Source organism: Nannospalax galili, unplaced genomic scaffold (genome assembly GCF_000622305.1).
Source record: "Nannospalax galili isolate Female #2095 unplaced genomic scaffold, S.galili_v1.0 scaffold44, whole genome shotgun sequence".
Taxonomy (NCBI): domain Eukaryota; kingdom Metazoa; phylum Chordata; class Mammalia; order Rodentia; family Spalacidae; genus Nannospalax; species Nannospalax galili.
This window is the reverse complement of record NW_008355789.1, coordinates 2603281-2626129: the sequence shown is the minus strand read 5'-3', so window position 1 is coordinate 2626129 and position 22849 is coordinate 2603281. Positions and strand designations below refer to the sequence as shown.

The window sequence follows — 22849 nt, the reverse complement described above, 5'->3', positions numbered from 1 at the left end:
GTATTTGAACAAGCCAGTCATATTCCATGTCATTGCCTAGCTGTGCTTATCTAAAGTAAATCACTTCTGTTTTCATCCTGAATGTGTTCTAATTTATTGGTACCCTTTAAAGGTGTGGCTGCTTTGAGCTGAATAAAACCTTCAGAGTGGTTTTGTATAACAGTGTACTACGAGGCTCCTTACTGTAGACATCCGCTTAGGCAGGAGTTAAGGATTATTTTGGCATTTTTCTTAATCCTCATTATGCTGTTATTTTAATTTAAAACCCCAGGACTTTTATGTTTGAGCTGTTTTTAAGTACTTCTGTACAGTTGGCTTTTCAAAACATTCAGGAACTGTCTTTTTGCTGTATTAAATAGTCTTAGCAAGTTACCAAGTCTCATTCATTGGGTATGCTTCATTCATTCTAGTTTTGGTCAGGCATGAAATCTCAGCTGGCTCATTTGGGTTTGGGTTTGATTTGGGGGCTGTCTTCCTTCTTTTCTACCTCTCTAATCACTCCGGGTTCTTTTTTAATCCCTCAAAGGCACCAGGATCCTTCCCATTTTGGACACTTTCTGAAACCTCTGCCTAGAATGTCCTCTCACCATGCCTCTACTCTTTGTCTCTTGCAAAGTCTGACCATCTTTCTGGACCCAAATCAAATGTTCGTCCAGGGATTTCTTTCCTGACACAAGACTAGGTCAGTTTCCCGGTTTTACCGGCTTTCATCACCCTGTGCTTGTTTGGTTTCGTATTCTTATTCTGTAATTAAATACGTGCTTGTGTGCTTACGGTCCTTCTACTGTGTGGACACTCCCTGGTGGCAAGAACTTTGTGGTTTTTGTCCCTAGAACATAAGCAACACACACAGTACTTGTTAAATATAATTTTTAAAAAGACCATTGTAGGCCAGTGGATCTCCAATGCTGCTCTGCAGCCATTTACTCCTGATGTTCTAACATTTGAGTTAGAACAAGGAAAAATGAGTAGAACATGTAGTTTAAACATCTGTATACAGTAAATGCCAGGGTGAAGTTACTGCCGCTTTTGGAAAGGACTTACTCTAATGCCATACTCTGCTTTTCATGTTATTAAGTTGTTGCTTTGAACTTTTCTTAGGTTTGGGGCATTTGGGAGTGTGTTTGTTTGTTTGTTTGTTTTGTCTTTTTTGAGACAGGGTCTCCCTGTAGCCCCAGCTGACCTGGAACTCACTCTGTAGACCAGGCTGGCCTCGAATTCACAGAGATCCACCAGCCTCTACCTCCCAAGTGCTGGGACTAAAGGCGTTTGCCACCACACTCAGCTAACATCATTGTGTTTTAAGATGTTATTAGTCTGTGACACCCAGAAACCACCAAGGTGAATGCCCTGGACCTTTCTCTAAACTGGAATTGTTTTGTTTTGTTTTGCTTGAGACGTAGTCTTTCTGTAGCTCCAGCTGGCCTGGAACTCGCTATGTAGACCAGGCTGGCCTCAATCTCACAAAGATTGGCCTGCCTCTTCTTCAAGAGTGCTGGAATTAAAGGTGTGCACCACCACACCTGGCTAAACTGGAATTTTCAGTTGTTCCTCTGTGGATATAGTTTCTATAAATCTTTTATATTTGGCCATATTTAAAATTTATATTTTTGCATTCAGAGATCTTTTTTTAGTAGCTGGATCATTCTTATTTGTTCCTGTAGTGTGGTGTTTATTGCTGCCACATAGGCTTGAATCCAATACAGTAATTGAGGAGTTTCTTTTTTTAGTATAATTCTACTTTTACTGTATTTAAAGTAACTGAAAAAAAAAAAACCTCATACAGTACATTAAAACTTGATACTAAAGCAAAACATATTTATGGCTGTACTCTTTATTTTAAAGTTACATTATTTTAACATTTATATGTTGTGTGTATATATGGGCACACATGCCACAGTGTGTGTAGGTCAGAGGTCAGCATTCAGAAATTGGTTCTCTCTTTACACCACCTGAGTCCCAGAAATTGAACTCTTCAGGCTTGGCAGCCAGTACCTTTGCCCACTGAGCTATCTTGCTGCCCCCAGTTTTATACTTACCCCCATAACTCCATTTTTAAAATTAAGCACTAAAGCAAGTTTTCTGGCATAAAATTTTTCTGGGTAATTGTTACAATTTCATTTGCTTTATATGATAAAGGCGTTGATTCGAGGAAAGCAGAATGACCGTCTTTAACGGGTAAACGAAGTAGAATTCTTGAGACAGGTCAGAGCTTTTTAATTGTGTTGTACTTTTCACTTTATCGTTTAAACCAAAAAAAGGTACTATTAGCTGTGTGACTGGTCGGTCTAACCTCTGTTCCCGTTTCTTATCTGCCAAATGATTATTACAGGAATTTAAATGACTGAATCTGAATTTGTATAAAATGCTTAGAAGAAAGTTTCATAGTAGAAGTGACCAACAAATATAGCTGCTTTTATGTCACTAATAGTCACATTCATATTGAGTAGAAATTATCACATCACCTTAGGAAATACTAAAAATTTAGCTTAACCATAATTTTATTTTGATAACTGATTATTTACCAAAAAAAAAAAAACTGTCTAGGATAAGCATGTCCAACTCTTCTCTACCCGCAACACATAAATATCTTTGAAGAGTTTAGGGAAGTGCATATTAAATAAATATTTTATGGTTAATTTTTTGCCAACAAATTATTGATGTATAATTTATAGTAAATTATTAACTTGGTGACCCTGTTAACTAAAAGTACTTCTAAAATAAACTCTTAAGTTTAAAATACCTGGAGGACTTAACAAAAGAAATTTTTTTCCCTCGGCATAAAATGTGAGGTAAATTTTCTTAATAATTTAATTTTATTAGAATTCGAAACAAAAAGTCCATTCAGTTTATATGTATTTTAAAAACAAAGTTATGCCGGGCATGGTGGTGCAGGCCTTTAATTCCAGCACTATGTGAGTTCAAGTCCAGCCTGGTCTACATAGTGAGTTCCAGGCCAGCTGGGGCTACAGGGATGGGGATGGGACAGACAAACAAAAGAACTAAGTTACATGGGGCTGGAGAGATACCTCAGCAGTTAAGAGCACTGGCTGCTAACAACCATCTGTAACTCTAGTCCCAGAGGATCCAATGCTTTCTTCTGGCCTCCATGAGCATTGCACACAGGTACACTTAACATATATGCAGGCAAATATGCATAAAAATAAATTACACATTTGTAAATAAGAAATGTAGTAATGAAAATTTTAGCTAATATGATTCAGAACACCGAGAGTGTGCATTCTAGGGGGATGAGGGGAACTGAGTATGAGAGGGGGGCATGCATGGGGGAAGAGGTCTAAATTTGATTAAGAACTGTTGTATGGAATGTACAAAAGCTCAATAAAAATATTTTAAAATAGGAGTTCAAAGTTCACTTCTAACCCACACTGTGAATTTTATATAAGACATTTAACCCATTCTCTCATTCATGAAATACAAATATAACATCTATCCTATAGGATGTTGTAAGCATTAAGTGATGTAATATATGGAAAGCACTTAGTTTGGAGTCTCATAATAAATAGTCAGGAAATGTTCTTAGGAAAATCCCATCACTTGAATCAATCAATCAATCAATCTCTCTCTCTCTCTCTCTCTCTCTCTCTCTTTCTCTCTCTCTCTCTCCCTCCCTCCCTCCCTCCCTCCCTCTCCCTCTCTCCTCTTTCTCTGTGTGTGTGTGTGTGTCTTTTCTCTTTGTAGAGTTAGAGGAATTAGAGGTTCATCATTCTCCCAATATCATAAGTGAATCATTTAGCTATATAATTCTATGTAGTTTAAAATATAAATCTTTACAGCTGGACATGGTCCTTTAGTCCCAGCACTTGGGAGGTAGAAGCAGACAGGTCTCCATAGCAAATCCAGGCCAGCCACAGCTACAGGGAGACCTTGTCTCAAAAAGACCAATCAGTTAATCTTTACTTTAAAAATATAAACAAATTATATCTTAGATTTGTGTAAGGTAGCTGAGTATTTCCTTAGGTATTTGTGGGTTTTCTTGTTTTTTATTTTTAAGAATGGGTATATTGCTATTTTTATATGTCATGCAGAAGTAATTTTTACATTATTTTGACAGAAACTATGTGAAGTGGTACTCTTTCTGAATTCTAAAAGACATCATTTCATCATGGGACAGCAAATTTCGGATCAGACACAGTTGGTTATTAACAAGTTACCGGAAAAAGTAGCAAAACACGTCGCATTGGTTCGAGAGAGTGGCTCCTTAACTTATGAGGAATTCCTTGGGCGAGTGGCTGAACTTAATGATGTGTAAGGCTTGCTGTTTTTCATTTTATTTGTCTCCATGTATTCCCCCACCTCTTAGGACTGTAAGAAGTAACCACAGGCATTGATGGTGGTTGTTAATGTTTTTATCGGAAACTAGAAAATATTATATTGACTGTTTATTATAAGTAGACTTTCTATGTAGCTATTTTAAAATATGTAATCGGAGCAGAAGAGATGGAAGGAGCTTGAAATTTGGAAAACAGACTTCAGTTATATTGAAGCAATTCTAGAATGTAATGCACCTCAGCAACTGTGTACTAAAAGATTATAACTGATCTTGTTTGAAAGCACTTAAGGGGTGCGTAACAGAAGAGAATTTGCCAATTAGCCACTCTGGGGAAAGACTCAGACAGTCAAAAGCAACACCAAGAAGGCTTTTGTGTACCAACCACTCTGAAGGGTGTGTACCCCTCCATGTTTGTCACTGAGCCATTATTATGTCAAAGAATACATACGCAGTGATCATTTTCATCACTAAAGAATATTTTACATATTGTTTTCTAATACCTTTAAATCCCTACTTAAGGCTTTTGAATGAATTTCTAAGAAAGATTATACATTTCTCTGCCTTGAACTTAGCCTCTCCATAAATGTCATGTCAGTTTTTGTACTGATCTATATAAACTGTTAAAATTCATAGAGCTCTTTGTTCTTGAATGACCTCAGACTACTATGCTTTTAGTCTTTTTTTTTTTTTTTTTTTTTTTTTTTGAGACAGGGTCTCTCTGTAGCCCCAGCTGTCCTGGAGTTCACTATATAGACTGGGCTGACCTTGAACTCAGAGATCTGCCTGCCTCAGCCTCCCAAGCACTGGGACTAAAGGGGTGTGCAATCACACCCTGCACCACTGTGCTTTTTAAACACTGCTTGTTTGTTTGGCTCCTATACGTTGGGACAGGTGGAAGTGCCACCTTTTTCTTGAAAATCTTCATCTGATGCACCTAACTACTTCTTTATACTCTGTTAGTCTTTGGTCTCCTTAGGGTTTAAAGCTCACCTGAAGTACTTTAAATAAGATCTCAAAGTTGTCTCTGGTCTCTTCAGTATAACCAGTATTCACTGAGCACCTAACAATTAAAAGCATTGTATTGAGGGTTAGATATTTTAATTGAGGCCTAAATTGATACCCAACGATTAATGGTGCTTCTAGCTGTCTCTGAGCCTGAAACTCCTTTCAGGATTCTGCATTGCTTCTCCTTCAACCTAAGAAGGTAAATAAAATCAGCTCAAAGTGCAGGGCCACTCAGCACACAAGTCTGTACCAATACAGTCACTGTGAATAGCTTATGGTAAGAGATAGGAACCTATTCCCCAGGCTTTATAACAGCTGTGTTGGATAAGGGACATACTTGACTATCTGAAACACATTACATAAGAAGATAATACTCTCTTTATGCACATAGTTGAAGTCTAATATTGTTAGCCAGTCTTGAAAGGTAAAGGGTAGTCATTAAAGTTATCTTTGGAGATGATTTATTTTAAGAACACTGGATTTCATTCATTAAAAAAAATAATGTGTGAAGATATATAAACTTGAAGACTATACGCTAAACTGTACTTGTCTCTGAGTCACAAGATGGTGGGGAAATAGGGTAGTGAAAGGAGATTTTATAGATTACTGTGCACATTTTGTGTGCTTTATCTTTTATAATAAAAATGTAAGTACCTCTCCCTTGAAGAGCCTGTAGCCACGACTGGGTATATATGACTTTCTGTCACCCTAAGAGAACCCACACTCATGATTTGATGTATCTTGCTTTCTTCTGAGAAGCTCTTTCACTTATTTATTTATTCATTTATGTATTATTTATTTATTTATTTATTTTTGAGACAGGGTCTCCTTGTAGCCCCAGCTGTCCTGGAACTCACTATGTAGACCAGGCTGGCCTCAAACTTACAAAGATCCACCTGCTTCTGCCTCCCAAGTGCTGGGATTAAAGGCGTGCACCACCACACCTGACTTATTTTATTATTTTAAAATGACTCATCCACGGGCTGGAGAGATGGTTCAGCGGTTAAGAACACTGTCTGCTCTTGCAGAAGACCTGGGTTTGAATCCCAGCACCCACATGGCAGCTAACACCTGTCCGTAACTCCAGTCCCAGGGGATCTGACAGCCTCTTCTGACCTCCATGGGCATCGCATGACATGGGTGCACTTACCTACATGCAGGCAATACACAAATACACATAAAAATAATGAAATATAAGAATAAAATAAAATGACTCATCCACTAATAGTGCTTGAAGCACTGTCTCTGAGATCATATTTAGGAGTAGTAAAATAGGATTGGAAATTCAGTATCAGAAGACTGGGTGCTTTATTGTTGTTTCAGCCCTTATTTTTCAATTTATTTTTATTTTATGTATTTGAGTGTTACGCCTACATGTGTGTAAGTGCACCCATGTGGTACAATGCCTGTGGAGGACAGAAGAGGGCTTTGGATCCTCTGGAACTGGAGTTACAGATGGTTGTTATCTGCCATGTGGGTGCTGGGATTTGAACCCAGGTCTTCTGCAAGAACAGCCAGTGCTCTTAGCTTCTGAGCCATCTCTCCAACCCCCCAACTCTTTTTTTAAATTACATTTGTTTTTTTTGTTGTTGTTTTTTTTTGAGTGGAGCGTATGTACCACAGTGCATTTATAGAGATCAGAGGGCAACATGGGGGGACTTGGTTCTCTCCTTCCACCATGAGAGCCCCAAGGGTTGAACTCAGGTTGCCAGGCTTGGGTGGCAAGGGCCTTTATCCTCTGAGCCATCTCTCCAGCTCCTGTTGTTCTCTTATGAAGAGTAATTAATAACATTTGCCATCCTCAGGTCCTTGAATTTATATACATAACTCAAGACTATTTGATAATATTTTGCCTATTGACCTAAAGATTATATTTTAATAACATGTCCTATAAAATCACCTATAAGCTAAATTATTATGTGATGGTAAAATACTCCTTTTACTTACTTGGCACAGGCTACTTCTGACTGGATTTGGGGATTTAGGGTGTTTTTTTATTTTTGCAGTATTAAGAATTGAACCCAAGCCCTTGGACGTTGCTGTACACAGTAAGCAATACCACCAATGTGCCTTGAAGCTCATTTTCATGGGCTAGAGTTGGGCATTTCTAAGTACAGTGTTCTCTGCTCTCTGCCAACCATAAAGTCAAACCTATGCAGAGGCCTGGCCTGGCAGCCAGCAAACCTGGAAACTGGCACCGCTGAATTACTTTCATTGACTATGTACTAAGACCAGTTGCTTTCTCTTTTTATGGTCTCATTTACTTAGCTGAAAGGCACGTAGGTGTATGGTGTCCCTACTGGTCTCAGAGAAATGTTAGCAGTGATAAAAGGGAGCTGCAGTGTTCAGGTAGGTCATTGCATTGATATAGACTGGTGTTGACAGCAGGATACTGAACTAGCCCCTGAAAGTGTGGCCTTTATGTTAGAATTCTGTGGCTTCCAAGGTTATTTCATGGGGAAAGGACAATAGAGCTATATTTAGTCTTTAAATCATTTGTTTTACTGATGAAGCTCCAAGTTAACAAATTAAAAACTTTCAGAAAGATATGGTAATGTGTTACTTAAATAGGACTCAGTCAAGAGCAAAATATTTCATTAAGTATTTGTACATATCTGAGGCAATAGTCAAATTTGTGTAAATGAAAAGCTTTTACTTAAAATGCCAGATTTCTTGGGTATTTGTTTGGTTTAGGCCGGATCTTACACAGCCCAGGCTAGCCTCAAATTCTCTTTGAACTCCTGATTCTTCTTCCTTTCATCTCCTAAGTACTGAGAGATTATAGGTATCATTATGCCCAAGGCTGTTTTCTAAATGTCTTTGTTAGACACTGAAATACAGATATGACAGAAATACATTCTTCAGAGCCTTTGACTTTAAAAACTTCGGAAATTAAGTGCACGTTCCAAACATTATCTGTTTCTGTGTTGTAGTAACCTAGTTAATACAATCACTTGCTATTGTCTGTGTTTTCTTCCTCTTTCCTTCCCTGCTTGCAAGTGTTTCTTAAATCTGGTTTCATAGCTCTATTACTTTTTCTAAAAATAACTGAGGTACTTTCCTCTTTTCAGAACTGCTAAGGTGGCTGCTGGCCAGGAAAAACATCTTCTTTTTGAGGTACAACCTGGGTCTGATTCCTCTGCCTTTTGGAAAGTGGTTGTACGGGTTGTGTGTACCAAGGTAAGGTTAATAAGGCCTTCATTTCAGAGCTTATGCTATTTAGGTAGTTAGAATCATATTTAATGGTATAATATACTGTAAATAAATGTTAATAATTTAGTAGTCTTAAAAAGCATGAGTTTTTTTATTTATTTGTGTGTATGTGTGTGTAGTGTATGTAGTCTCTGTGTATTGCTGGTGGACAAACACCAGAGGTCATTGTCAAGTGCTTTCCTCTACTACATTCCACCTTGTTGTTTTTTAAATATTTTTTATTTTATGTGTTTTGCCTGCATATACAGATGTGCACCATGTGTGTGCCTAATGTTCAAGGAGGCCAAAGGGCATCAGATCCCCTGGAATTGGAGTTATAGACAGTTGCAAGCCACCATGTGGGTGCTGGGCACCGAACCTGGGTGCTCTGTAAGAGTAGCAAGTGCTCCAACTGCTGAGTCATCTTTTGAGACAGGGCCTTCACTGAATCTGGAGTTATCCAGAAACCCTCCAAGAGCTGACTATCTGCACGCTCCCAGCAGCAGGTTTATAGATACTCACCAGTGTGCCCCCTTCTGTATGGTGCTGGGGATCTGAGCTCAGGCCCTCCTGCCTGCACAGGTGGCACTTAATTGACTGAGCCATTTCCCCGACCCCTAAATAGTTTTGGTACTGATGTTGCCTTCCATCTGTCTTTGAGGGCTTGAACCAACTATGGAGCCCCAGATGACATCCTGCTTAGCTCTGATACAATAACCTTAAAGTCATCTCTGGAAATCATTTGTTTGTTTGTTTTGTTTGTTTGTTTGTCTTTTTGAGATGGGGGTCTCCCTGTATCCCCAACTGGCCTGGAACTTGCTATGTAGACCAGGCTGGCCTCAAATTCACAGAGATCTGCCTACCTCTACCTCCCTAGTGCTGGGACTAAAGGTGTGCGCCACCATGCCTGGATGTAAATCATTTCTTTTAAGAACACTGAATTTCATTCATTTAAAAGCAATCTATTAGAAAATTTTTATTTGTTTTGGTGATTTTGAGTTATAAAATGGATTTTTTTTTGGTCAGGAATATACGAGCTTACAGTTTTTTATTTTAGATAACTGAACCTATCAATTGTGCTAAAAAAAAATAGTAAAACAGTTGTTTCAGAGTTTTAAAAAACCTCATGCTCCCAATAAGTTAATTAGAATAGGCAATTCTTAACCGTAGACCTTTGAGTGAAAATTAGCTTTATGAGCCCTCCTCTGTCTCAACCTGTTCTAAAACAAAGATAAAATGAAATCACCCATATGCAAGTGAGCTATAAGTTACACAGTCATGGGTGCCCTGAAGTCCATTCCTGACCAATCAGAATCTCCCTGGGTGCATCACTTGACAGTCTGCAACAGGTTAGGTCAGAAGGTAATACTCTGTTTATGCGCAAGATTGGAGCCTGCTACTGTTAGACAGTCACAAAGGATAAAGGACAGTCTTAAAAATTAACATTCTCTCGGAGATGATTTCTTTTATGAGCACTGGATTCCATTCGTTAAAAAAAAAAGTAATTTGTATGAAAATAAATACACACACATATAAAATAAACTAGAACCAGTATCATAACATACTGTAAAAAATGTTAATGAGTCACAGAGCCCAGAAATTGCCCTGATAGTATGTCACATTTCCCTAGAGGGTTGTCAGTTTTAAATCTGCTATGTTCTGCTTCCAGTTTATTCAAACAGAACTGTGAGCACAGTTACAGGAGGCACTAAGAGTGCAGTGTATGATAAAGGAGGTAGTTCCGTGTCTTCAAGGAAACTTTTCAGTTCAGGCCCTGTCCCTTCAATCCAGAACATCATAGCCTTGGTATAATTCCACACCTCCAGAATCTCCCCACTCCAGCTTATGTTGCTGTCCGTGACCTTTCTGAAGCACGGTTCTCCTCAGCTCACTCCCTGCTTAAAATTCGGCAGTTCTCACAGAATGTCCCCTGCTCCTCAATGTGGCGCCCACAGCCCTCTGCAGGGTGACTCCATTCTACTCTTTTTCTACTTTGTTTACTGCTCCCTTTTGCACCTCTGCATGCCCTCTAGTCTTACCTAACTGAGGCTGTTATTTTTCCACATCAGACCTTCTGCTTACTAAGTCCCTCAACAGGAATGTTCTGTCAACATTGTCATCAGCTGCAGGTCACAGAAAACTCCTTTTAAGGTAGTTTAAACAGAAACTACTTTTTCACTTATTAGCAAATCTTGATATATACTGGCTTCAGAACTGGTTGAAGGCCCAACAGATCTCCATAACCCATTTGTCAATATTAGGTCACTTCCCCTTTGTACACACACTGGTAGAAGGAATGACTGGTTTAGATTCAACTGACCAGTATTGACTCCTGTTCATTTCAGGTAGCGAAGAATGCCAGAATAAAATCAGGCTTTCTAAGCAACGAAAGTGGAAACAGTGCTTAGATGGTCAGCCAGCTGTTTCTGCTGCTGCTTTTATTTCTGCATGTTGAAACGTGATGTCTCCAAAGGTCCACCTCAAACACCTATCTCAGCCATAAGGTCTCCCTTCTCAGGAATTCTCTTGCCTCTTCTAAATTTTGGCAGCTCTTTATACTTCATAGTTAATATTCACCATTAAAAATGAAATAGTTTATTTAGGCTCTTGGCTTTCTGGTTGATAGTAAGCTCCTTAGTCAGGAACTATTCCTGTATCTCTTAACAGTTAAAATCCAGTGCTTTGCATTTGGTAACTCAGCTTGTGGTGAATGATTGAAAATACTTTTTTCTCTTTCTTCATGATTGGGGTTGAAGCTTCCCTTGTGTTTTGATGCCCTGTGTTACCTAAATTCTAGTCACTCTCCATCCTATTTCATAAAATACTCAGTTTACATTGAAAGACCGCTGTAAACTCTAGACCATCAGAATATAAATGCTTCAGGGATTTCGTCCCTTAATTTTCTGTTGCTCCTTTTGGCACAGAGTTAATGTTTGATGTTATTATTAGTCAAATCCTTGTTTGCCCCAGTAGCTTTAACTATTACTGCACAGTTTAAATTACTGTACTCAACTAAATGTCTTCCTTAAGATTCTAAGTAGGAAAAGCCAAAAGTATTAACGACAAGGGCAGTTAGAGCAATCTTTCCTATGATTTTTTTTTTCTTCGTAGATCTATTCCAAAGAATTTGCTTGTATTCCTTCACTTCTTTGCAAAAGATCTTGGGAAGTCAGTATTTGCCTTAGGAGGAATTAAGTCCAGCGTGGAAAGCTAATAGGAGATTGAAAGCATTGTGTTTCTTTATTTATTTATTTTTTTAATTTTTGAATTATAGTCTCACTGTGTAGCCCTGGGCGGTCTGAAACTCACAATCCTTCTGCCTCACAGTCCAGAGTGTTGAGATTATAGGCATCCATCAGGACACTTGCCTAAAAGCTTCATATTTATGAATCTTAATCAATTTAAAACATTTGTACTTTAAGCTTCCATCTTATATTAAGACCTCATTTTGTGTGTATACACACCATTATAATTATCATCAAATAGTATTTAAGTCATTTTAAAGACTTACAAATCATAATTAGATGGGAAATTTTGTGGAAATAACATTAGAAAAATTAATAGGTTAATTAAAAATTATGTGCCGAAGTGGCTGTCAGGAAGCTTAATGAGAGGATGCAAGGGGTGGGGGGTAGCTCAGTCAGTAAAGTTCTTGCCATGCAAGCATGAGGACCTGAGTTTGATCCCCAGAACCCACAGTGGCGGCGGGACGGCGGGCAGGGAGCCTAGCACAGTAGTATGCGCTTGTAATCCTAGCACTGGGGAGGCAGAGACTGGAGGACCCCTAGGGGTTCCCTGGCCAGTCAGCCTAGCCAGATCATTGAGTACCAAGCCCATGAGAGACCCCGTGTCAAAAAACAGGTAGAAGGCATCCTGGGAAACAATACCTGAGGTAGACCTCTGGCCTCTACACACATGTACATACATAGAGCACACTTATACATATGTGCACACATACAAGAAACTTCATGAATTATGTATTTTATACTTGTGCTTAGACTGAAACCTTGGAGTTGTCCTCGGCTTTCCTTCTCCTCTCCATATTTGGAATCTGGCTGGCTTTCACCATGTCCACTCTGTTCTCACCCTGTTCGTACTACCAACGCCTCTCACCAGTGTTCCAGTCACCTCCTAGCTGGTCTCCTGCTTGTGTTCTTGCATCCCTTAGTGTGTTCTCAGCACAGCCAGTCCATTCCACATCACACTTGAAGTGTATTACTTCTTGACTCAAAGTGTTCCAGTCACTTCCTGTGCACTTGGAGCAAAAACCAGTCAGTACCATGATCAGCAAAGTCCTGTGTATTCTGTCTTTGCCTCACTTTCTTACCTGTCACCACTTCTCTCCCTGTTTCACCCCCTCCAGGCTCCTTGCTGGATTCCTTGTGCTTCTCACTGTGCATGTCAGTCACATGACCTTTTCATGACAAATGTTGCAGTCTGAAGCAATCTTGCCCCTGAGATGTACAGTACCTAGAACAGTGTACATAATATCTACAGTATAGACACTGTGGATGCCCAATGTTATTACAGTGTTCTGTGGTTAGAATAGTTACTGTGTGATACAATGCATTAGTTCAGTACTAAGCTTATATGAATTACTCTAATTTCTTCTGTGTTATGCAGTTTCAAAGGAACACTGGCCCACTTTCCTCAGCTCTTGAAGGCATATTCTACAAGTTTTTATAAATTTTATGTCCTATTTAAATCTATTTGTTTTCTACTCTATATAGTCTTTTACTAAAAGAACCGTGTGTAAAATGAGTCTCCAAATTGATTTTACCTTCCCAAAATTTAATCAGTTTTTATTGATCCTCCTAGTCTCACAGCACAAAGTCTGACTTATTCTTGATTCTCAGTGCTTTTTGTCTGGTCTTTTTGAGACAGGGTCTTCCCTGTAGCCACAGCTAGCCTGGAACTCACTATGTAGACCAGGCTGGCCTTAAATTCAGAGATCCTCCTGCTTCTGCTTCCCAAGTGCTGGGATTAAAAGCGTGCACCACCACACCAGCAATTATCAGCACCTTTTTTTTTTTTTAATTTTATGTGTATGAGTGTATTGCCTGCATGTAGGTAAGTGCACCCATGTCGTGCATTGTCCGCGAAGATTAGAAGAGGGCATCAGATTCTCCTGGAACTGGAGTTACAGATGGTTATTAGCTGCCATGTGGGTTCTTGGAATCAAACCCAGGTCCTCTGCAAGAACAGTCAGTGTTCTTAACTGCTGAGCCATCACTCCAGCCCCAATTCTCAGTACTTTTTACTGCTTTCTCAAATAGTAAACAGTTCATAGTTAGACCTAGTACAAGAGCATCCTCTATTCTTGCCACAAATATCTTCTCACATCCAATTATAAACTCGAGGGGAGCTATACAGTCTGCAAAGGCAGTCTCTAGGCTGGTCCTACTTCATAGGAAATAAAAATTTGTAAAAGCTCAAAATTCAACTACTTTTGTTAGTATTTACTTTAATGTGGCTTTCTGACTAGTAGAAGTACAAAATAGAACTTAAAGATATTTAAGAATAGGACTGGGGCGATAGCTCAGTTGGTAAAGTATTCGCCATGCATGCATAAGGGCCTGAGTTTGATCCCCAGAACCCATGTTTTGTTTTGTTTTGTTTTAAAGCATTACAGCATGCTTGTGATCTCAGGGCTGAGGAGAGAAAGATAGGCTGATCCCTGAAGCTTGCTGGTCTGCTAGCATAATGAAATCTGCAAGTTCCAGGCCAAATGACAGACCTTGTCTAAGAAACAAAAAACCCTTAAGATAGAAGGTGGACAGTGTCCTGAGGAACGATAACCAAGGTTGACCTCTGGCTTCTATGCACACACTTATACACACAGACATGTATACACAAACACACACCCCAAAAAAGAAAAAGGTGCATTTCAGTTATAGCAGATTGCCACGCGGTACTAGGGTTAAACAAATTCTTCTGTTAAAACATTATTATCTTGTTATGATGATACATGCCTATAAACACCAGCACTCAAGAGACTGAGGCAGAAGGATCCCAAGTTCTAGGCCACTCTGCTAAATAGCAAGTTCCCATCTCAAAAAGATTTAATTAAAAAAGTAAAAGATTTTCAATATTAATCTCTAAAATTTGTTTCTTAACTCTGGGACAGTTACCTGATCTAATGAATTCTATAGAGGATGGTGTCTAATCAATCTTACAAGGTTATTTTGAGTATCAAATGAGAAAATTTAGTAAGTTTTCTGAACCCCACAACTTAAGGAATGAATATATATATTCATATATATATAAATTTATGAATATATATATTTATATATATTTTTTTTTGGTCTTTTTGAGACAGGGTCTCCCTGTAGCCCCAGCTGTCCTTGAACTCACTATGCAGACCAGGCTGGCCTTGAACTCAGAGATTTATACATAAATTTGTTCAGACTTGTTTTTCTAGATAATTTGGAAATCTTAAACTTCTGTTTCTTAGGCTGTTTGACTAAATATTTGTGTGCTTGTGTTGCTTCCCCCCCCTTTTTTAGATTAACAAAAGCAGTGGTGTTGTGGAAGCTTCTCGAATCATGAATTTATACCAGTTTATTCAACTTTATAAAGACATCACAAGTCAAGCTGCTGGAGTATTGGCTCAGAGCTCTACTTCTGAAGAACCGGATGAAAACTCATCCTCTGTTTCATCTTGTCAGGCTAGTCTTTGGATGGGCAGGTATACAATGCATAGTTACAGTGTAATAAGTAAAACACTGGTAGCTCAGTAATATTTTTGCTAATGCCCTGTGAAATGTTATCTCAGCCGCTGTTTAGTGGTTCACACCAGGAAGTTTTCTGTGACCCTAAGCTCCAGGAATCCACTCTTTGATTTAATGGCAAAGGGGGATACTAACGCCTCCCCTTAATAGGTAGATACTTAGGCAGTCAAAGCCCTTTATGAAATTGGGCCCAAGAATTTGGCACAGTCATTTCAGAAATTTTCTAATTGGAGGATTAAAAGTTTAAGTATTGTCTCCAGGCCTTGGCAGTCTATTCAGGAAGGAAGAAGCAGTTGATTCACATATTACATACTGTATTACCAGAAGGGAAGGAAGCCAGCCAAGGTTTCTGTGGTGGAGCTTGTTTGCTCAGGTCCCATAGATTACTGTTCCATCTGTGCTTTCTTGGGGTTGGGGATTTAGCTCAGTGGTGCAAGTGCAAGGCCCTGGGTCTGGTCCTCAGCTCCAGAAAAGGAAAAAAAAAAAAAAAAAAAAAAGACAAAATAACTGTTCCATCTAAGCTTTCCTCTCCTTATGCTTTTGTCCTGTGAAAGCTTCCATCTGTTCCCATGCACGGCATGACCGAAATATAAATGTGTTTAAGTGCCTCATTGGAAAAAGACTTACAGGGTTCCATCAGCTGACATCCTCTCTTACACTGTAACACTGGGTAGATAGCAGAAATCTATTTAAAGTTAACTGGAGTTTTTCTTTTATTTCTTTATTCACAGTTGAATTTTCTGCTCTGTTCTCAACCAGCCAGTTTCCAAATACTCTCTTATAGTTAAATTATATTTTCCAGTTTTTTGCCTTTTTCTTTTCCTTCTTCAGGGTGGTGGGGTTTTGTTGTTGTTGTTGTTGAGTGGTCTTTACTTGTGTCTGTAGCCATATGGTAGCCAAGTGAGACTTCCTTTCTTGGTGCAGTCCTCTTAGTGAAGGTAAAAGTTAATTTTTCCTGTGCCCTTGAGAGTGGGAAAACTGATTCCTGGTTGGTTAGTTAAGCCTGCTTCTTGGCTTCAAATATTTTTGGCTTATAGTGGTGCCCTGATACACCATTTCACAGAAAAGCCTTCTAAGTAGGAGGGGATCTTTGGGGCCTCTGTGCAGTCTTGCTTCACATTGGTTACAAGGTTCTGTTAATGATTTAAATTTAGTGAATACTTATAGGGTATTACAATTCATTAAGTCCCAACAATAACCCCATAGGAATATAATTATTGGCCTATGTCAGATCAAGAAATAGATTTAGACAGATAAATACCTTGATTAGAAATTGACCTAGCTAAGACTTGCTTTTAGACTGTTAGAGTTTAGTGGTTTGGAGGAGGAGCCAGAGATTCTGTCGCACTCTGAGGTGCTCCAGTGCCTATTGATCTAACCATATTTTGCCAAGTGAAAACCAGCTTCTACTTACAGGTTGGACTACCACTAAGCCTGCAGCTGTATGAGACTCATTGAGAGAAGCAGTCCTTTATATGGTGCTAATCACTGGGAAGGTTTTTTTTTTTGGTATTTCTGAGTCTAGCTTTTTTTAAATTGTTTGATAATTTCATACATGTATATAATGTATTTTGACCAAATCTACTCCCCATTTCCTCCCCTATCCCCCTACCAGTTTTCCTTCCCAACCTCATGTGCTTTTTAAAATTTTTTTATTGAATCTTTGTGAATTTCATATGTTTTGATCATATTTAGACCCCACCCTTATCTGTACCTTCCCCTTAATACCCTCTGCCCAATTTCATGTACTGTGTTATATATATTAAGGCCTATAGAGTCAAATTTGTGTCCCTAGATGATGTTTGGTGCTGGTCCATCCACAGGAGCCAGTTTCACCTATCTGGTATCACACCCCTAAAGAAAAGGAACTCTCCCCTCTCAGCAGCTGTTCATTACCAGTAGTTCCTCAGCTAGGGTTGCAGTTTCTTGCCCACTTTCCCACTTCTGTGGAGGTGTTTTGTCTAGTTTAAGCTTGTGTGGGTCTTGGACATGCCATCACCATTGCTGTGAGTTCATTTGAGTAACTCACCAACTGTTGCCCGTGGTCTCTCTGGGTCTCTTGTGCTATCAAGAAAACCATATAATATATCTTTATGTGCATTTACTCTTATTGTGGGTGGGGGGTAACTTACAAAGGAATGAGTACCCAGTGCCTAGACCCGAGCCGCTCAGCTCCAGTGGCTCGGCTCAGAACCTGCCATATCAGACCAGCCATGCCCATAGTCACCACTAGCATTCGCTCATGATTCAGGGGCCAGCGATCTTGCCCCAGGTCCATAAGTGTCAGGCCATTCTGTCCTTGAGCTGCTGCACGGCTGCGCATTCCCCATGCCATGCTTCCGTTTCAGGATGGCTCCCAGCATCCCCTCAGTAGTCCACCCTCCATGGCAGGCCCTGCCCCTTGGAGGAACTAGCCAATTGGGAGACATCAGCTGTCTGGAACACTGTTTCTTTGTGGTTGTACGCCGCCTCTGGCTCTCATGATCTTTCCTCCTGCTCTTCTCCAATGATCTCTGAGCGTTGGGTGGCAGAGGTTTGATATAGGTATCCTATTCAGGGATAAGCCCTCTGCAGTCTCTTATTCTCGACATGTTGGCCAGTTGTGGGTCTTTGTGTTTGTCACCATCTACTGCATGAGGGAGCTTCTCTGGTGAGAGTTGAGGGATGCATTAGTCCATCAGTATAACAATAAGTCATTAGGAGTCAGTTTAATACTATGTTTATCAGAACAATAGTAATGTGCTCTTCCCTATGGCCTGTAGCTTGTCTAGCCACAAGTTCCTGGGCCTGATATTAATGTCAGATATAGACTCCATCTTTTGAAGTGGACCTTAAATCCAATCAGAAAGTCATTGGTTACTTCCACAACATTCATCCTACCATTGCACAATTGGGCCTATCTTGCCAGACCAGTTGTAGCTCTCTAAATTCACAGCTGGGCAACATTGATGATTACTTTTCTCTTCTGGTAGCATGCATAGCCCCTTCCAGCACTATGAAAGCTAGCCTGTAGAGATAAGTCTTGAATTCAGTACCAGCTTGATTTCTTCTTCTTTGTTCTACAACTCCTACATGTTGTGTCTTCAGAAATAGGAAATTACTGTGAAGTTCTTGTCGATAACCAAGATCAGGAGCTATAACCAAGTACTGTTTAAGATTTTAGAGTGTTCCTGGGCAACAGCATCCAAAGAGGGAATTCATTTATGGCATTGGGCTTTTACTTTGTGAGTCTATCCTGTTTAATACTGTCAATGTTCCCCTGTGATAAGGTGATTCCTTATATTCTGTTTTATGGTGTATATGAATATACTTTAAGAAGCTTCTGTTGTGAGACAGGGTCTCCCTGTAGCCCCAGCTGTCCTGGAACTCACTATGTAGACCAGGCTGGCCTTGAACTCACAGAGATCCGCCTGCCTCTGCCTCCCTAGTGCTGGGATTAACGGCGTACGCCACCACACCCGGCATGTGTAGTATCTTTAGCAATAGGATCTCACTCTCAAATTCTGGTGGGTAACTAAGATCAGGAGCAATGGCCAGTATCATTTGAGGGTCTATGGAACCTCTGGTCAACAACTTAAGAAGATGGAGCCTATTCCTGCCATTGGGCTTCTTCTTTGCTCGCATTTGATGTCCAGTAGGGACAATGCCCCCCTGCTATAGGGTAACTCCTTTAAATCTCTTTATATTGTGTATGTATGTACTCTTGAGAAGCTTATGTAGTGGTAGGTTTTCATATGATTTTTTTTCTAAAGACCTTCAGTGTTATCTGTCCCCGTCCTCCATCCTCTGCCCTACCCTTCCATTCCCCAACCCCTTTAACCTTTCCTACTCCATTGGTCTCTTTTCCCCTCTTTGTATCACTGTATGAGCAGTCATCCTGAGTGACATAACTCAGACCCAGAAAGACATACATTACATGTTTTCTTTTACAAGTGGATGCTAGCTTTGAATCCTTAGATAGGCCTATTTAAATTGGAAAATCCATAGAGGTTGGGGAGGGTGGGGCAGAGGCTTCATGGGACAGAAGATAGAATGCAGGTATAGAATGTAGTAATATATGCTCTTTTAAAAAGTTCACTGAGCCTACTTAGTGCGTACCTGTATGTGCATGAGTGTTGGCCATACCCCTGAAGAAAACTGACTTTATTCTCCAGCACTCATCAGTTGCCAGCTCTTCAAGCTAGAGTGGGACTGGATGGGCTCCTCCCGTCTCCATGCTGGAATTTTGGCTGACTTGATCTTGTGCTCCATGCAGTCACAGCTGCTGTGTATTTATCTGTGTATTGGCCCTGTCATATCCAGCAAATAGTGTTTCCTGCCAATTTCCACTACCTCTGGCTCTTAATGATCTTCCTGCCCCCATTTCTGGGATGATCCCTGAGCCTTGGAGAGAGGGGATGTGTTATAGATGTCTCATTTAGGACTGAGCACTCCATAGTCTCTTATTCTCTGCATAATGACCAGTTGTGGGTCTCTGTACTAATTGCCATCTACTATAAAAAGAAGCTTCTCTGATGTGGGTTGGGAAATACACTCATCCATGGGTACAAAGGCAAGAAGTTAGGGGAAAGTTTGTTACTATGTCCGTAAGTATTAGATTCTCCCTTTGAACCTATGACCTAGCCAGCCACAGGTTTTTGGCCTAGCTAATGGTACCAAGCATGAATTCCATCTTGGGGAGCAGGCTTTAAATTCAATCAGAAAGTAGTTGGTCACTCCCATAACATTTGTGCCCTATTGCACCAGTGGGCACATTTTGCCAGGCCAATCATTATAGCTCACAGGGTTAACAACTGGGTAAGACTATTGGTTATTTTTTCCCCTTAGCAGTCTGCATAGAACCTTCCTGCACTATGAAAGCTAGCTGGTAGGGATAAAGTTTCCAGGTTGGTATCAGCTTGATTTCTTCATGTCCTGTACGCAAGTACATGGTGTCTTCAGCATAGGGTCCATCAACTTCTGGGGGATAACCAAGAGCAATGCCAACAGCCTTTAATGTTAGTGGGGGAGTCTATGGTACCCCACTGACCAACAACTCCAGAAGAGGTAACTCATGCATAGCACTGGGCTTTTGATAGCCTATGGTGTCTGGGAAAGGCATTGTGTCCCCCATTATAGGATAACACCACTTAAATTCCTTTTATATATGTATGTATTTTAGGAAGCTTCTGTAATACTAGGCTTCCATATGACTTTGTCAAAGGTCTTTGGTGTTAGTTATCCTTCCCTTATTCCCTCCTCTACCTTGCCCTCTCATCCTCCATCCCATTTAACCCTTCCTCTTCCATCATTCCCCTTTCCTGCTCCATACCACCTGTCTACTGTCTCCCTTCCCTTGACATCCATCCCAAACAGTCCCTTACTAGTTTTCTGACCTCTATGGGTACTTCAGTTTAAATATACTTACCTAAAAATTCAAACCTAACAGCCCCATAGGAGAGAGAATTTGTCTTTCTGGGTCTGTATTAACTCACTCACAGTGATTATTTCCAGCTCCATTCCATTAACTGTGAATTTCATAATTTCATTTTTCTTTACAGCTGAATGGTATTCCATTGTGTGTATATACATTTTCATTATCCACTCATCAGTTGATGGGCATCTAGGCTGTTGCTCTTTCCTGGGCCATTGTGTATAGAGCAGCAATGAACGTGGATGAGCAAGTATCTCTGTAGGAGAACATAGAGTCCTTTGGGAACATGCGTGGGGCTGATATAACTGGACTCGTATGGTAGATCTATTTCTAGCTTTTTGAAGAATCTCCACATTGATTCCATATGGCTACACTTCCACCAGCAGTGAGTAAGTGTTATTTCGCCTCCCTCTTTCCCCACATCCATGCTAGTAGCATTGTCGTTGTTTTTAATCTTAGCCATTCTGACTGGGGTAAAGGTTTTTGAAGGAGGTTGTGAGCAGCAGTATCTGCCCCAGGGAACTGTTAAGAAAGTTAAGCAAGCTCATAGATGGGCACATTAGAGCAGTGCCAGGCACATAACAGTGTTGCCTGGATGAGTTAACTGTCGTCATTATTAAAGTATTAGGGTATTCTTGTTTACAGTGCTGTGCCCTCCAGAATTCCACCAAACAAGTCTGATCTCTTCCAGCCTTCAAATGTTTGAAAACAAATCAGATTCTCACTGAGCCTTCTCTCCAGAATGAGTGTCTCTAGCCTCGTTTACATGGCTCTCTTCTTTCCTGTTTCTAGACTGTCCCTCATTCTCTACTCTGTGTGTCTTCCTAAAGTACTGTCTCAGTGGGAGTTCACTTTCCCCTGGTTAAACATTGATTCTAGTTTGCTGGTCAGAGCAAGTTCAGACTTGATTCTCTTGGCATGTAAGAATCGGGTTATCTTTGCTGTACGATCAGTCTTTTTCTCAGTTTAACCCCAGAACATTAGGCCAGCCTTCTTTTACATGTGCTTGCACATGCGCATACATGGGTTTTGTGTTTTGTTTTGTTCTGTTTCATCCTCTGTGACTTTCTTTTTGTACCTGCATTTGGTTTTTGTATAATTATAAAAGCCATACATGCTTCATAAAGTTTAAAAATAGCAGAAAGGCACAAAGAACAAAAAAATTAAAACTTTCTTCAAGAAACACCATAGTCAAAAAACTACAAGGTCACTGATCATGGAACAACCATATCAGATTTTTAAATCATTGGATTGAGACAGATACTGGTTTTGAGAGCAGAGGAGAAATGGATATTTTGAGCTGGATTACCAAAGCTGGAGTTCACTACACTCTGGAAGGCATTTCCAAGAATGGAGAACATTGTGCAAAGGTGTGGGCTCATATGGGCGCTGTGGACTGTGGCTCGAGTAGAAAGTTCAGCATGTCTTTTCTCCCAGAAAGAACTGAGGGCAGAGCTGCATTCTAGCCCTTCTGTTTCCCATGGCATCTGACACTTAAGACTGAGCCGTTCTTTCCCTTCTCTGCACTGCCAGTATCAGTCACTGTAAGGTCCTGATGCAGGGTCCATGTTTACACAGCTCTGTGTCCTTTTTGCTTGATAAGTTAGATATTGTTTGAATTCATGTATGTAAATTCAGTATGCTTAACGTGGGCTGAGTTATTTCAGAAAGACCAGAATATGCAGTTTTTGTTCAAATTCTGTTTTAACAGAATTTCTTTTATAGTCTTTTTATAAAGAAATTTCTTAGTATTTCTTCCCTAATATATTTGATATCCCTAAAAGATGCTAATTTTAGTCTGATGTTAACTTCGCACATAAGTCATGGTGTGCTTTATACTGTGGGTGGTTAGTAATGCTTTTTAAGGCTATGAAAACAAAGCAGAAAGCATGTGGACAGAGAATATCATTGTTTCACACTGCAGGGTGAAGCAGCTGACCGATGAGGAGGAGTGCTGCATCTGCATGGATGGGCGCGCTGACCTCATCCTGCCTTGTGCTCACAGCTTTTGTCAGAAGTGTATTGATAAATGGTAAGTTATCTGCCGCCTTCAGGGGTAAGCAGAGGTCAAATAGGATAGTGTATATGAATAAACAAATGAAAATGTTAAGTACTGCATAATAAATACTGAAGAATTTTGTTCTTTGGTACTCCAGGTTTTATGACATGCCTCCTACTGGTTCAAATAGATTTTCTCATTTCTATACTACCTTA

General features: G+C 40.0%; 1 protein-coding gene across 3 annotated transcripts in view; it reads left to right on the top strand.

Annotated features, from left to right (window-relative positions):
- Rnf141 (ring finger protein 141) overlaps window positions 1–22849 on the top strand; it is a 34904-nt gene that overhangs the window by 4141 nt on the left and 7914 nt on the right. For 2 of the 3 annotated variants that reach the window (XM_008853465.3, XM_008853469.3), the window contains 4 exons: window positions 4076–4269; window positions 8371–8479; window positions 14998–15179; window positions 22560–22667. In XM_008853465.3, the coding sequence (XP_008851687.1) occupies window positions 4127–4269; window positions 8371–8479; window positions 14998–15179; window positions 22560–22667 (542 nt within the window). In that variant the 5' untranslated portion in view covers window positions 4076–4126. Of the gene's footprint in view, window positions 1–526; window positions 683–4075; window positions 4270–8370; window positions 8480–14997; window positions 15180–22559; window positions 22668–22849 lie in introns of all 3 variants that reach the window. The other variant, XM_008853466.3, reaches the window with a different exon arrangement.